The sequence below is a fragment of the Thermothelomyces thermophilus genome, chromosome 1 (genome assembly GCF_000226095.1).
Source record: "Thermothelomyces thermophilus ATCC 42464 chromosome 1, complete sequence".
Taxonomy (NCBI): domain Eukaryota; kingdom Fungi; phylum Ascomycota; class Sordariomycetes; order Sordariales; family Chaetomiaceae; genus Thermothelomyces; species Thermothelomyces thermophilus.
Window position 1 is genome coordinate 363,983 of NC_016472.1, and position 17,432 is coordinate 381,414.

The 17,432-nt window shown below is 36.2% G+C and overlaps 1 protein-coding gene across 1 annotated transcript; it reads left to right on the forward strand.

Annotated features, from left to right (window-relative positions):
* Positions 1 to 314: 314 nt before the first annotated feature.
* On the forward strand, positions 315 to 467 carry MYCTH_2052509 (uncharacterized protein; the record flags this gene model as incomplete). The annotated part of the gene is made up of 1 exon (XM_003658338.1): positions 315 to 467. A coding segment is annotated over one exon (153 nt), but the record flags the coding sequence as incomplete, so codon positions are not given.
* Between the last annotated feature and the right edge of the window lie 16,965 nt (positions 468 to 17,432).

The window sequence follows — 17,432 nt, forward strand, 5'->3', positions numbered from 1 at the left end:
CACGATAGGAAGAACAAGCTAAATCGCCAATAGCTATTCTCTCCGTTAACGAATGCGGAGCACTATAATTAGAATAGTAGGTTAAGATAGGAGAAATCGCTAGCATTGCTATAGACAGAACCAAGTTCGTATACTATTAGAAAACCGAGAGACGAGACAAGACTAGGGAAGTACCAAAGGAATACGAAGGATACCTAGCATTCGAACTAAAACATCTAGAAGGACTACTAGAACATGGCCTATAGGATCACGAGATTAAGCTCAAGGAAAGAGCACGACTAAAGTTCTTTAAGATCTACTATATAAGCTAGATACAAAATGAAGAACTTAAGCGATATTTAGAGGAGAACCTTCGAAGAGGATATATCCGCCTGTCGACATCGCTAGCAGGCTACCTAATCCTGTTTGTGCCTAAGAAAGACAGAAAGCTACGGTTATATGTCGACTATCGGCAACTTAACAAATAGACTATAAAAAACCGATACCCGTTACCGCTAATCTCACGGCTCCGAGATTAGTTAGTAGGAGCCTAATATTTCACACGTCTTAATTTGCCATCGGCCTATAACTATATATAGATTAAAGAAGGCGACGAGTGGAAAACGGCCTTTAGGACACCCTATAGCTACTATAAGTACCTCGTCATGCCATTCGGACTTATAAACGCGCTGGTAACGTTCTAAGCCCTAATTAATCAAGCTATCTAACCCTTTCTTGACAAATTTACAGTATATTATCTTGACAATATACTTATCTTCTCTAAGACGATAAACGAACACTAGAAGTATATAAAAGTAGTACTAGACGTGCTATACGCGTATAAGCTATCAATTAATAAGGAAAAGAGCGAATTCCATATCAGGAAGATAGTCTTTTTAGGATACAAAATATCCCTAGGACAAATCCGGATAGAACCTTTAAAGATTAAAGCCATTAAGAATTAGCCCCAACTGACGTTAGTTACGGAAGTACGAAGTTTCATCGGATTTATAAACTTCTACCGAATGTTCATTAGGAACTTTAGAGCGATCGTACGACCTTTATACGAACTTACCAAGAAGAATGCTAAATTCCAATGGGAAGAGCAATATAAGCAAGCATTTATATAAATCTGTAACGTCATTACTAAAGATCTAGTACTAGTACTACCAGACCCTAAGAAACCATTCAAGGTAGAAATAGACGCTTCAGACTATGCCATCAGAGGACAATTAGGACAATGAGACAGATAAGGAAAGCTACATCCTATAGCTTTCTTTTTAAGGAAGCTTGATAGACTATATCTTAATTACCCGATCTATAACAAGGAACTACTTACAATTATCAAAGCTTTTAAGGAATAGTAACTATACCTTAGCAGTACAATTAAACTAGTATAAGTATATACAGATCATAAGAATTTACGATACTTTACGACGATAAAGGAGCTTAACGGATGATAAATATAATAGGTAAAATTCCTTACGGAATTTAACTTTAAGATCTACTATAAGAAGAGCAAAGAGAACGTATAAGCGGATGCTTTAAGCCGACGAACAGATTACACGGAAGAACGAACGGGAACAATACCACTGTTGTTTAAGGAACGAACAGACGGAACGCTATATCACAAAATATAGACACCTGTAGAAGATAATCTACTCGACTCATTCCTAGAATATTATATAATCTTTCAAGAGGAAAGGATTAACAAGGCATAGTATCAAATAGCACCCGGACCAGTAGTACCTAACAGAGTAGAAGAAAAAGATAGGAAACTCTGGTACCAAGGCAAAGCATATATCTACAACAAAGATTAATAACTACAGATGATTCGAGAACTCTACGAATCGAAACTCAGAGGATATAAAGGAGTTACAAAGACTATTACACAAGTTAAGAAACACTACGACTTTCCACAGTTAACGGCATAGGTTAAGGAAGTCGTATGGAACTACGACATCTGTAATCGAAGCAAAACGGCATGACACAAGCCGTATAGGCTACTTTAGCTACTACTAATAGCTAACAAACTATAGAGCTTGGTTACAATAGACTTTATTACAAAGCTACTAGAATCTAAGGATATAGCTATAGGAGTGACCTACGATAGTATTCTTACTATAGTAGATCGCCTAACTAAGTAGGTATATTTCTTTCCCTATAAAGAATCCTAGATAGCTAAACAGTTAGTAGACATAATCTATCGGCAAGTTACATTAGTATATGCTTGGCCGCAAGAATAGATCACCGACAGAGATACTAAGTTCGCATCGAAGTTCTAGCAAGCGTTAATATAACGATTAGGCATTAATAGTAAGCTATCAATAGCATATTACCTACAGACTAACAGATAAACAGAACGACTAAACCAAGTTGTTAAGCAGTATCTCCGTTCTTATATTAACTACTAGCAAAACAATTAGGTCATACTATTGCTAATAGTATAACTCGCTTATAACACGACACTAACAGAAATAACCAAAGTCACACCGTTCTTCGCGAACTATAGATATAAAGCAGACCTTAGGCAAGGACTAGAGGTTATAGTGCCAAGAGCAGCGGTTAAAGCGGAACAAATATACACACTATACGAGAAACTCAAAAAGGAACTTAAGTTTGTTAGGACTAGAATAAAAAATTACTACGACAAACATAGGCTCGAGGGACCTTGCCTAGAGAGGGGAGACAAAGTCTACCTAATCGTACGAAACTTACGAACCAAATGACTAAGCACGAAGCTAGACTTTAAGAAGGTCGGACCCTTTGTTATCAAAGAATGAATTTTGACATCTAACTATTAATTATTATTACCATTATCTATACGACTATAGATAGATATTTTTTATATTTTACTTCTCGAACTAGCACCGAAAAACGCTAAGGTTATTACGTATATTAAAGCAGAGGACAAAGAGGAAGAATAGGACGTCGAAGAAATTCTAGATTTATACATTATTAATAGAGAACTATAGTACCTAGTTAAATAGCTTGATTTCGGACTAGAAGATAACTTATAGGAACTAGTTAAGAACTTAAACTGCCCTAAGAAACTAGAACAGTTCCACCGGCAGAACCCGGATCGACCAAAGGAAAACCTAGGACAGAACCAAAGACGACGCCCTAGTCGATAGCATTAGTAGTATCATTAATCTCTGACAAGGGTATAGCAGGCGCCTCTTGCCGCTCTTACCGCTTAACTACCTCTAACTTGTCCAAGGTCGACAGACTACGCGCTACCATATCGGCACCTTTCTCTACCAAAAACTCCTTCTACTAATAAAGACGCTAGAGCCGTGCAAGCTTTTCGGACAACTTGCGCTAAGCTTCTTCTAGATAGCGTTAGGATTTATCTAGCTTAAGCTTGGCACGACATTTAGCATCCTTAATATAATGCTACTCCTAGAGAATACGATCTATTAGAACAAATATTAGGAATTACACTTAAAAAAAAAAAGGAGACAAGCTTATAGGAAGAAAGTAGGATGCCTAAGCTATCGTAAGAACGACCTTAACGAACATAGGCCTTACAACGCTTTATACGCGCGATCATTTTACAGACAAGACCTTGTAACGCGTACCAAGAGCAAGGCATAACGACAAAACCGTTCTTAGCGATATTCTAAGCAAGGGAAGCACAGTAATATATAGAATACGACTTCTGTTTCTCTACCGGCATCTTATCAATATAGCGACCACAATATAGAAACAGGAAGAATGTAGTACTTACAAGCGAAGGGTATTAGCACTATTTAAAACGGCCTAAGAGGGCTTTCGGGTCGAAAGCCTTAAAGGAAGGGCATTGTGTCACGGATAAGCATATAGACGGCCTAGCAGGCTACAGCCAGGACGCGGGACATTCCGATAGCTAATCACTTGACAGACCAATTAGAAGATTATCACTACCAAGACTAAGGTCTTTACTAGTGATAATAACATGTCATCGTTGATAACGCGGAATCACGGAGTGAAAGGAGAAATGGTACTAGTGATAACTATTGAAGAGGGACAGACAATTGTATATATATAGCTAGCCAGTCACTCGTTGGGTGGACTCTAAGAGTTCACTAGTAGTAATAATCACAATCATAGTACTTATACTAAGCATCGCTGATTATTGTAAGAGATAACTCTAGTGTTGTTATGAACCCTTTGGCTTTACCGAATCCCTTAGACGGCCTGTACACTTGTCCCGCTCTACCTACCTCCGTCTGAACCCTTTTAGAAGAAGTCTAAGTTAGGTTCGTCATAGCAAGGTTAGGGTAGTACTAGCTAGAGCGGCCCTATAGAAGGCCCTAGGGGAGGACCTCTTTCTTATAGGCCTACTAAAGGCCTATAGGCAGCCGCTTTACTAGATATTAACTAAACTAGCCTTAGAGAGCCTATAGCTTGGCTATTTCCTAGCCTAGTTTAAAAGGGCTAAGATAGTAGTCCTCTATAAGCCTAGTAAACCCCTATAGGCCTACTTTACCCTAGGTATGTAACAAACCTAACTCAGACTTCTTCTGAAAGGGTTTAAACAAAGGTAGATTGAGCGGGACAAGCAGGCAGGTCGTCTAAGGGATTCGGTAAAGCCAAAGGGTTTATAACAACACTAGAGTTGTCTCTCATAGTAATTAGCAATGCTTGGTATAAGTACTGTGATTGTGGGTTACTATCACTAGTGAACTCCTAGAGTCCACTATAACGAGTAACTATTTATATGTATATATACTTCTGTCGATTGCTTATAGTCCCCTTCTATCCTATCCTTAGATCGCCTTTGGTAGCTAGCTATCCTCTGCTATCTTTCCCTTTTGGCAATTATTTGCCTGTAGTAGCCTACGCTCCCTAGCGATCCCGTGTCAGCCTTGCTTCGTACCCTTCTTGATTAGTAGCTTATTCGGCCTGCTATACCCTACTAGGTTATAGTATATGGTTAGCTCGTGATATAATGCCCCCTCTTTAGGGCTTTCGACCTAAAAGCTTCTTATAACTTGTTTTAAATACTACTAATACCCCCTTTTTCTTAGTAGGTAACGTCCTTCTTCCGCTAACTTTCTTTTACTATAGCTAATCGTATTCCTAGGAATCGTCGCGATCTTAAACGCGAATAATACGCTATTACGATTAAGATTAAGCAAGAGAGTTACAAAGTCACTATACCTTGTAAGCATTATTAGAATACAAAGCCGTAAAAGCGTTATATAATAATAGAGGGTTTAAATAAGTGTTAAAACTGTATTTGTATAGGTAAGAAGTGTAGTAGTCTAAACGTTATAGATACCTATAGGTTCCTCGTTATTTTCCTTTATAGTCTTAGGTTACTAACTATCTTAGTCCTTTCAAATTTGTCAGAGCAAGAGAAGGTTTCGAGGGAGATTACTAAGACCGAGGCGTTACTTGCTTAGATACTAAGCCGTTTAAGTCAATTACGTCATTTATAGCAATCTCTACGCGATCGTAGTACTAAAGTTTTTCGTTATGGTGTAGCTTGTCTAGAGGAGGAGGAAGAACTAGATACTCCTCTACCGATATTAGAGACGTAGACCCTCGCGGGTTAGGCTTAGGCGTTAGGTACTTTTGACGTGTTTGATTGGGAGTCGATCGGGTTAGGTCCTAGTCCTAATTCTAGTAGGTTCTCCTCTTTTTCTATTAGGGAATAGGCTTTAGAGCCGGTTCTTGTAGCTAGTTAGGATTCCGCCGGTAGAACTACTCTAGTTTCTTAGGGTAATTTAGGTTCTTAATAGGTTCCTATAAGTTATCTTCTAGTCCGAAATTAAGCTATTTGACTAGGTACTATAGTTCTCTATTAATAATACGTAAATCTAGAATTTTTTCGATATCCTATTCTTTCTCTTTATCCTTTACTTCGATATATATAGTAACCTTAGCATTCTTTGGTACTAGTTCGAGAAAAGAAATATAAAAAACATCTATCTATAATTATATAGATAATGGTAACGATAGTCGGTAGTTAGATGTCGAAATTCGTTCTTTGATAATGAAGGGTCTGACCTTCCTAAAGTTTAGCTTTGTGCTTAGTCGTTTAGTTTATAAGTTTTGTACGATTAGGTAGACTTTGTCTCCCCTCTCTAGGCGAGGTCCCTCGAGCCTATATTTGTCATAGTAGTTCTTTATTCTGGTCTTGACAAACTCGAGTTCCTTTTTGAGCTTCTTATATAGTATATATATTTGTTTCGCTTTAACTACTGCTCTTAGTATTATAACCTCTAGTCCTTACCTAAGGTCTGCTTTATATCTATAGTTTACGAAGAACGGTGTGACTTTGGTCGTTTCCGTTAGCGTCATATTGTAAGCGAGTTATACTATTAGTAATAGCATAACCTAGTCGTCTTACTAGTAGTTGACATAAGAGTAGAGGTCCTACTTAATAACTTGGTTTAGTCGCTCTATTTATCTGTTAGTTTATAGGTAATATACTATTAATAGCTTACTATTAATACCTAATCATTATATTAATGCTTGCTAGAACTTTGATACGAACTTAGTATCTCTATTGGTAATCTATTTTTATAGCTAAGCATATACTAATATAACTTACTAATAGATTATATCTACTAGCTATTTAGCTATCTAGGACTCCTTATAGGGAAAGAAGTATACCTATTTAGTTAGGCGATCTACTATAATAAGAATACCATTATGGATTACTCCTATAGCTATATCTTTAGATTCTAGTAGCTTCGTAATAAAGTCTATCGTAACTAAACTCTATAGTTTGTCAGCTATTAGCAATGGCTAAAGTAGCCTATACGGCTTATATCGTGCCATTTTACTTCGATTACAAATGTCGTAGTCCTATACGACTTCCTTAACTCGTACCGTTAACTATAGAAAGTCGTAATGTTTCTTGACTTATACGACAGTCTTCGTAACTCCTTTGTATCCTCCAAGTTTTGACTTATAGAGTTCTTAAATCATTCGTAGCTATTGATCCCTATCGTAGATATATGCTTTACCTCGGTACTAGAGTTTCCTATCTCTTTCTTCTACTCTGTTAGGTACCACTAGGCCTGGTGCCGCTTAATACTATATCTCGTTGATCCTTTCTTCTCAAAAGATTACATAACATTCTAAGAACAAGTCAAGTAGATTATCTTCTATAGGTGTCTATGTTTCGTGATATAGCATTCTGTCTATTTGTTCCTTGAATAATGGTAGTGTTATTTCCGTTCGTCCTTCCGTATAATCTATTTGTCGGCTTAAGATATCTGCTTATACGTTCTCTTTACCTTTCTTATGACGGATCTTAAAATTGAATTCTACAAGGAATTCTACCTATCGTATTTATCGTCTATTAAGCTTCTTTGTCATTATAAAGTATCGTAAATTCTTATAATCTATATATACTTATACTAGTTTAATCGTACTACTAAGGTATAGTTACTATTCCTTAAAAGCTTTAATAATTGTAAGTAGTTCCTTGTTATGGATTAGATAATTAAGATATAGTCTACTAAGCTTCTTTGAAAAGAAGGCTATAAGATATAGCTTTCTTTGTTTGTCTTATTATCCTAATTATCCTCTAATAGTATAGTCTAAAGCGTCCGTTTCTACCTTAAATAGCTTTTTAGGATCTAGTAATACTAATACTAGATCTTTAGTAATAGCATCGTAGATCTACGTAAATACTTATTTATACTATTCTTTCTATTAGAATTTAGCGTTCTATCACGATTTGGCTACATAAGGCAACCCGACAAGGCATACGAAACCAATTAGGAACCGTAAGATCCAAGGACCAATTAGGAAGTAATCGTAGTAATCATACTTCGATCAAGGCAAGCACCCGAATAATGATCAAAGAAACGTAGTAGCGATCATACGATTAGAACCTAAAGGGGAACACTTAAAAATAAAGAAACCAGACAAGTATATTAGATAGTTAGTCACTCGTTCTAGTAGACTCTAGGAGTTTACTAGTAATAGTAACTTATAATTATAGTACTTATACCAAGCATCGTTAACTACTATAAGAGGTAACTCTAGTGTTATTATAAACCCTTTAGCTTTACCAAATCCCTTAGACGACCTGCCTACTTGTCCCGCTTAATCTACCTTCGTCTAAACCCTTTTAGAAGAAGTCTAAGTTAGGTTCGTTACACGTTGCTATCACTCTCTTTGTTCTATTATAGTTTAGAACGGAGGTGACTTCGACCTTGACATCGATATAGCTACTAACGTTATGGCCGAATAGCTGCTTGCCTAGCTTAGTTAACTCTATTAGCGAATCTAGGAGTTAGACTAGAGAGATAAGGCTACTTAAACTCGAATTAAGGAACTCGAGAACGGCGAAAAGCACTTGTAGAAATTGGTTAACAAGGCCTATACTAAAATTAAGGCACTTGAGGGCGCTAAAGCGAGCTATATTAAGATTGAACTACCTAGTAAATATAGAGGAACTAAGGAGGACCTTATAGGATTCCTAATAAACCTCTAATCCTACTTCTGGCTTAATAATGACAAGTTTTTAAATGATAAAGCTAAAGTCCTTTATATAGCTACGAGACTAGAGGGTAAGGCACTTAGATAGTTCGAGCCTACGTGGAATGACTATCTTACTAAGGAAGACAAAGACGACCGAGATATATTTATATAAGTAGTCTTTCGATCCTATAACTATTTCGAAGAAGAGCTTTAAAAGGTTTTTAGTAATAAAGATAAGAAGATTTATATATAAGAAAGACTTACTAATCTCCGATGGACTAAGTTAGTAGCCTCTTATACTATATAGTTTAGATAGGATATACTTAAGTCTTAGCTTAATAATAAGGCATTAATATAACTATTCCATAACGGCTTAAAGGAAAAGGTTAAAGACAAACTATATAAGTATAATTAGCCTAAGACTTTAGATAAATATATCATATAGGCCATTAAAATCGATAATCGACTCTATATACAAAAGTAATAGAAACAAGGTTAAATAAATAAAACTATAGTTAAGGCTAACGATAAGAAAAAGCGAGCGTACGTTAGTACCTTATACAAGATATACCCTAGAGCTATAGATATAGATATAGCGTGGAAGTAAGACTAGAAGAAGACGACTAAAGACAAGTCTAATATTACCTACTATAACTATAGAAAGAAAGGGCACTATAAGCGAGAATATCAAAGCCCGAAAAAAGAGTAAAAGACAGTCCCTAGAAAGGAAATTACGGTTATCGACGAAACTACTAAGAACGTTATCAAAGTAGCGGCCATAAGCTACAAAGATAGGGGCAGTAATATGGACAATCTCGGATACGACGGCAATGGTAAAGACGAACAAGCACCGTACTCCGAACTAGTTACTATAGACCTAGAGATAGGTCTTGCCAAATAGAACATGGTAGGAGAGTATATACCGCTAATTTCGATTCTCCTAGCCTTGAGGTAGTAGGGTTTTACGGTTATATAGAGGCGGGATGGATCGTAGATAACTAATATCTAAGGAATTAAAAGACCTGGACCTAATATTTTATTCTTCTAGGAACGAATTGAATAGTACTATAATGAAGTTTTCTAGCTTAATACGAAACTATATAAATAGGATAGATGCTTAATTTAACTTGTCTAGTAAAGCGATAAGATAAGGGATAAGATAAGGGAACTTTAATATATTATAGAAACTATTAAAGGAAAATAGCCTATAACATATAATGGGCCTAATAGCTATACTAAGTACCTTGATAACTAGTAACTTAGTAATAATATATAAAACCTAGAATACTAGTTTATACACGCGAACTGTGGAAAAGACGAGCGTATATAGGAAAGCTACTAGAAGAAACATTCCTACCTTAGCATTAGGGTACCTATAGTCTATATATAATAGGAAAGATTTAGGAAAGAATTCTAATACCTCCTAGGTAACACCATATGACTATATCCTCGATACGAGGCATATACGTAAGTGCCCTAGTTCTAGTATATAGTATATAGATGCCGATACTACTTCCGTAATAAATTTAAAAACAATTACTAGCCGACCTAATAAGGAAATGAGGACGGAAGCTTACACCCTATAAAATGGGTCTATAATATAGGAAACAGAGCGGCCGAATTGCTCTAGAAGATCGAAGCCTATAACCTAAAAGGCATTACAATAGTTCCAAGACGAGCCTAGCCTAGGCATTACGGAATAGAACAAGATATATAGGACTCGTGCTAGAGTAACGATTACCTCTATTACGCAGACGAAAAGAAATCGCGAATTCGGGAGCTTTAGATAAAGCTATAGTATATACAACAAAAAGCAAAACAGACTTAATAGTAGAAAGCTATAAGCACTTAATAGCTTACGGAAATAAATACGATTGACAAAGCCGCTATTAGCTAAACAACCGAAGAGGTTAGTACTGACCTAGGAAACGGGTTAGGACCCTTCGAGGGGCCTAGAAACCATTAATGCCTATATAGTAGTAGGTAATAGCGTAGTATAGGAGGAATTAGCACAAGAGACTACTATATCGAGACCTCCCGGCAGAAATATAGGAAATCGCCGTAATCTTTAGACGACGGCAGCAAGATAAACGACTATAGATAATAGCATAATAGAAATAGCACAAAATGCTCGTACTAGTAGATAATAGAGTAGAGATGAACCTGATTTCGCTAACGCTTGTAAATTAGCTATAGATACCCTAGAGAATAAAGTGGAAGTATAGTATAGTCAAAGAGCTATTTCTAACGTAATAGGTATATAGGGAGACTAAACCGATCGATATCACTATGGTAGGGAAGGCTATAGTAGTTATATTTAGCATTATAGATATAAGCAATAACAAAGACATAATATTAGGGTTACTATAGTATAAAGATTATAACCTAGATATTAGCTAGAAGAATAGTAGCTACCTATAACCCCGAATAGAGTTATATTTGACTAGTGAGATAGGGAGCACGTAAGGATCGCGAGCAGACGATGCTTAAGGGAAGGCATGTCCTACAGATCCACCGCAAGAGACAGACAGTAGTAGGCAGACCATTATAGACTCTAGAAGAAGCGGTATAACGATACCGACGTTGCAACAGGAGGAACGAGCTAAACCGCCGATAGCTATTCTCTCTATTGATAAATGCGGAGCACTATAATTAGAGTAGTAGGTTAAGATAGGAGAAATCGCTAGTATTGCTATAGATAGAACCAAGTTCGTATACTATTAGAAAACCGAGAGACGAGATAAGACTAGGGAAGTACTAAAGGAATACGAAGGATACCTAGCATTCGAACCGAAACATCTAGAAGGACTACTAGAACACGGCCTATAGGATTACGAGATCAAGCTTAAGGAAAGAGCACGACTAAAGTTCTTTAAGATCTATTATATAAGTTAGACTTAGAATGAAGCACTTAAGCGATATTTAGAGGAGAACCTTCAAAGAGGACATATCTGCCTATCGATATCACTAGTAGGCTACCTAATCCTATTTATACCTAAGAAAAACGGAAAGCTATAGTTATATATCGACTATTAGTAACTTAACGAATAGACTATAAAAAACCGGTACCCGTTATCGCTAATCTCACGGCTCCAAGATTAGTTAATAAGAGCCTAATATTTTATATATCTTAACTTACTATCGGCCTATAACTATATATAGATCAAAGAAAGCGATAAATGGAAAACGGCCTTTAGGACACCCTATAGCCACTATAAGTACCTTATTATGCTATTCGGACTTACAAACGCACTAGTAACGTTCTAAGCCTTAATTAATTAAGCTATCTAACCCTTTCTTAATAAATTTACAGTATATTATCTCGACGACATACTTATCTTCTCTAAGACGATAGACGAACACCGGAAGCATATAAAAGTAGTACTAGACACGCTATACGTATACAAACTATTAGTTAACAAGGAAAAGAGCGAATTCCACGTTAGGAAAATAGTATTTTTAGAATACAAGATATCCCTAGGACAAATTCGGATAGAACCTTTAAAAGTTAAAGCTATTAAGAATTAGCTATAACTAACATTAGTTACGGAAGTACGAAGCTTTATCGGATTTATAAACTTCTACCAGATATTTATTAGAAACTTTGGAGCAATTACACGACCTTTATACAAACTTACCAGGAAGAACGCTAAATTCCAATAGGAAGAATAGTATAAACAAGCATTTATATAGATCTACAACGCCATTACCGAAGATCTAGTACTAGTATTACCAAATCCTAAGAAGCTATTTAAGGTAGAAACGGACGCTTCAGACTATGCCATTAGAGGATAATTAGAATAACGAGATAAACAAGGAAAGCTATATCCTATAGCCTTCTTTTTAAAGAAGCTCGATAGACTATATCTTAATTATCTAATCTACGATAAGGAACTACTTACGATTGTCAAAGCTTTTAGGGAATAGTAACTATACCTTAGCGGCACGATTAAACTAGTACAAGTGTATACAGACTATAAGAATTTACAATACTTTACGACGATAAAGGAGCTTAACGGATGACAAATACGATAGGCAGAATTCCTTATAGAATTCAACTTTAAGATCTACTATAAGAAGGGCAAAGAGAACGTACAAGCGGACATCTTAAGCCGACGAACGGATTATATGGAAGGACGAACAGAAATAATACTACCATTATTTAAGGAACAAACAGACGGAACGCTATATTACGAAACGTAGACACCTGTAGAAGATAATCTACTTAACTCGTTCCTAGAATATTACGTAATCTTTCGAGAAAAAAAGATTAATAAGATATAGTATTAAACAGCACCTAGACTAGTAGTACCTAACAGAGTAGAAGAAAGAGATAGGAAACTCTAGTACCGAGGCAAAGTATATATCTATGATGGGAATTAATAGCTATAAATGATTCGAAAACTCTACAAGTCGAAACTCGGAGGATATAAAGGAGTTACGAAGACTATCGTATAAGTTAGGAAATACTATGACTTTCTATGGTTAATGGCACAAGTTAAGGAAGTTATATAGAACTATAACATTTATAATCGAAGCAAAACGGTAAAATACAAGCTATATAGGCTACTTTAGCCACTGCCAATAGCTGACAAACTATAGAGTTTAGTTACGATAGACTTTATTATAAAGCTACTAGAATCTAAGGACACGGCTATAGGAGTAATCTACGATAGTATTCTCACTATAGTAGATCGCCTAACTAAATAGGCATACTTCTTTCCTTATAAGGAGTCCTAGATAGTAGAATAGTTAGCAGACGTGATCTATCGGCAAGTTATATTAGTGTATGCTTAGCCGTAAGAATAGATTACCGATAGAGATACTAAGTTTATATTAAAGTTCTAGTAAGCGTTAATACAATGATTAGGCGTTAATAGTAAGCTATTAACAATATATTACCTACAGATTGATAGACAAATAGAGCAATTAAACCAAGTTATCGAGTAGTATCTCTATTCTTATATTAACTACTAGCAAGATAACTAGGTCATACTATTGCTAATAGTATAACTCGCTTATAATATAACACCAATAGAAATGACCAAAGTCATATCGTTCTTTACGAACTATAGATATAAAGCAGACCTTAGGCAAGGACTAGAAGTCATAGTGCCAAGAGCAGTAGTCAAAGCGGAACAAATATACGCACTATATAAAAAGCTTAAAAAGGAACTTAAGTTTGTCAAGACTAGAATAAAGAACTACTATAATAAATATAGGCTCGAGGGACCTTATCTAGGGAAGGGAGACAAAGTCTACCTAATTATACGAAACTTACAAACTAAACGACTAAGTATAAAGCTAGACTTTAAAAAGGTCAGACCCTTTATTATTAAAGAACGAATTTTGACATCTAACTACCAACTATCGTTACCGTCATCTATACGACTATAGACAGATGTTTTTTATATTTCACTTCTCAAACCAGTACTAAAGAACGCTAAAGTTACTATATATATCGAAGTAGAGGACAAAGAGGAAGAATAGGACGTCGAAGAAATTCTAGATTCACGTATTATTAATAGAGAACTATAATATCTAGTCAAATAGCTTGATTTCGGACTAGAAGACAACTCATAGGAACCCGTCAAGAACCTGAATTGCCCTAAGAAACTTCAGCAGTTCTACTAGAGGAACCCTGACCGACCGGAAGCGATAGACCCGAAACCAACCTGAAATCGGCTAGCAAGGACAGATCCAAAGGAACTTTAGGATATATAGAATCCTAAAGCTATCCGAAATCGGTAGACAAGCAAGATAGGGTTAAAGAGGGTATAATAACCCTAGAAGCCTCCGCTGCCGCCGCTACTTTAGCCTTCTTACGTTCTACTCGCTCTAACTCCTCTATACTATCGATACCCCGAGTAATAGCCCTTATTATCTTCTTAAACCACATTTGCTTCTGTTTCTAGAGACGAAGGACCCGCTCCTTAGTAGCTATAAGCTTATCCTTAAGTTTTGAATACTAAGCTATGATAGATTAAAGCTAAGCAAGAGAAACGCTAAGAACGTTATAATTTAAACGCTTATTATAAACGTACTCTATATATCGAGAAGAATCACTTTTCGAAACCTTGTATGAACTAAGGCCTTTGGACTCGTATAGCGTATAAGGACGCATTGTTAAAAGATTATCCAAGGAAAGAATCACGGCTAGGAGATAGTTAGTACAAAGAGTTGATATAGTAGGCTTGGACTTTGACTTCTTTCTTATACGATTAGTCATCTTAATAACATTATGAAAGAAAGAGAAGAAGGAGACTAAGGAATACAACTATATATAAGCAAGGAGGGGGGTATTAGCGTTATTTAAAATAGACTTAAGTCTTTTAAGGACGAAAGACCTAGGGGAGGGGCATCGTGTCACGATTTGGCTATATAAGGCAACCTAACAAGGCATACGGAACTAATCAGGAACCGTAAAATTTAAGGACCAATTAGGAAGTGATCGCAGTGATCGCACTTCGATCAAGGCAAGCACCCGAACAATGATCGAAGGAACGTAGCAGCGATTATACGATTAGAACCTAAGGGGGAACACTTAGGAATAAGGGAACCAGATAAGTATATTAGATAGTTAGTCACTTGTTCTAGTAGACTCTAGGAGTTTACTAGTAATAGTAACTTATAATTATAGTACTTATATTAAGCATCGTTAACTACTATAAGAGGTAACTCTAGTGTTATTATAAACCCTTTGGCTTTACCGAATCCCTTAGATGACCTGCCTGCTTGTCTTGCTTAATCTACCTTCGTCTAAACCCTTTTAGAAGAAGTCTAAGTTAGGTTTGTCACACGTTCTTCTTAGTAAGTTCGTATAAAGGTCGTATAATCGCTCTAAAATTTCTAATAAATATCTAGTAGAAGTTTATAAATCTAATAAAGCTTCGTACTTCTGTGACTAACGTTAGTCGTAGCTAATTCTTAATAGCTTTAACCTTTAAAGGTTCCATCTAAATTCATCCTAGGGATATTTCGTATCTTAAAAATACCGTCTTCCTAACGTAGAATTCGCTCTTTTCCTTATTAACTAATAATTTATACATATATAGTATATCTAGTACTACTTTTATATGCTTCCGGTGTTTATCTATTGTCTTAGAGAAGATAAATATATTATTAAGATAATATACTATAAATTTGTCAAGAAAGGGTCGGATAGCTTAATTAATTAGGGCTTAGAACGTTACTAACGCGTTTATAAGTCTAAATAGCATGACAAGGTACTTGTAGTGGCTATAGGGTATCCTAAAGGCCGTTTTCCACTCGTCGCCTTCTTTAATCTATATGTAATTATAGGCCGATGGCAAGTCAAGATACGTAAAATATTAGACTCCTACTAACTAATCTTAGAGCTATAAGATTAGTGGTAACAAGTATCGATTTTTTACGGTCTATTCGTTAAGTTACCGATAGTTAATATATAACCGTAGCTTTCCGTCTTTCTTAGGCATAAACAGGATTAGGTAGCTTACTAGCGATGTCGATAGGCGGATATGTCCTCTTCGAAGGTTCTCCTCCAAATATCGCTTAAGTTCTTTATTCTATATCTAGCTTATATAGTAAATCTTAAAGAACTTTAGTCGTGCTCCTTCCTTAAGCTTGATCTCGTAATCCTATAGGCCGTATTCTAGTAATCCTTCTAGATGCTTTGGTTCGAATGCTAGGTATCCTTTATATTCTTTCGGTACTTCCCTAGTCTTGTCTCGTCTCTCGGTTTTCTAATAGTATACGAACTTGGTTCCGTCTATAGCGATGCTAGCGATTTCTCCTATCTTAACCTACTACTCTAATTATAGTACTCTACATTTGTCAACGGAGAGAACAGCTATCGGCGGTTTGGCTTGTTCCTTCTATTATAATATTGATATTGTTATACCGCCTCTTCTAGAGTCTATAGTAGTCTATCTGCTACTGTTTATCTCTTATAGTAGATCTATAAGATATACCTTCCCTTGAGCATCGTCTACTTGCGATCCTTGTGTGCTCCCTATCTTGCTAGTCAAATACGACTCTATTTAGGGTTATAGGTAGCTACTATTCTTCTAGCTAATGTCTAGGTCGTAATCTTTATACTATAATAACCCTAATATTATATCTTTATTGTTACCTATATCTACGATACTAAATATAACTATTATAGTCTTCCCTACTATAGTAATGTCGATCGGTTTAGTCTCTTTATGTACCTATCATATCAGGAATAGCCCTTTAACTATGCTATACTTCTTATGACAAACCCGACTCAGACTTCTTCTAAAAGGGTTCAGACAAAGATAGATTGAGCGGGATAGGCAGGCAGGTCGTCTAAGAGATTCGGTAAAGCCAAAGGGTTCACAACAACACTTAGAGTTATCTCTTACAGTAATCAGCAATACTTAGTATAAGTACTATAATTGTAATTATTACTACTAGTGAACTCCCAGAGTCTACTATAACGAGTGACTATCTATATATATATATACTCCTTCTGACCGCTTATAGCCTTTCTTCGATTCTGTCCTTAGATCGCCTTTAGTAGTATGACGAACCTAACTCAGACTTCTTCTAAAAGGGTCCAGACGGAGGCGGGCTGAGCGTGACGAGTAGGCGGGTCGTCTGAGGGATTCGGTGAAGCCAAAGGGTTTACAACAACACTAGAGTTGTCTCTCACAGTAATCAGCAATGCTTAGTATAAGTACTGTGATTGTGATTATTACTACTGGTGAACTCCTAGAGTCCACTATAACGAGTGACTATTTATATGTATATATACCCCTAGGATCACTAGCAGTCGTGGTAATCATTTATACTAGCTTACCTAGCTTATATCGTAAGCTAGTAATCCTCTGTTAGGATCATTTCTTGCCAAGCGTGATCCCGTCCTGATTGGTCTATCATTCCTTCGGCTTGATTGGCCTGTTCGTGCCAATGGCTTAGGCGGCATCTGTATATATATTTCTGTGACATAATACCCTCCCTCCGAGGCTTTTGACCTAAAAGCCCTCTTTTAGGCCGTTTTAAATAGCGCTAATATCCTT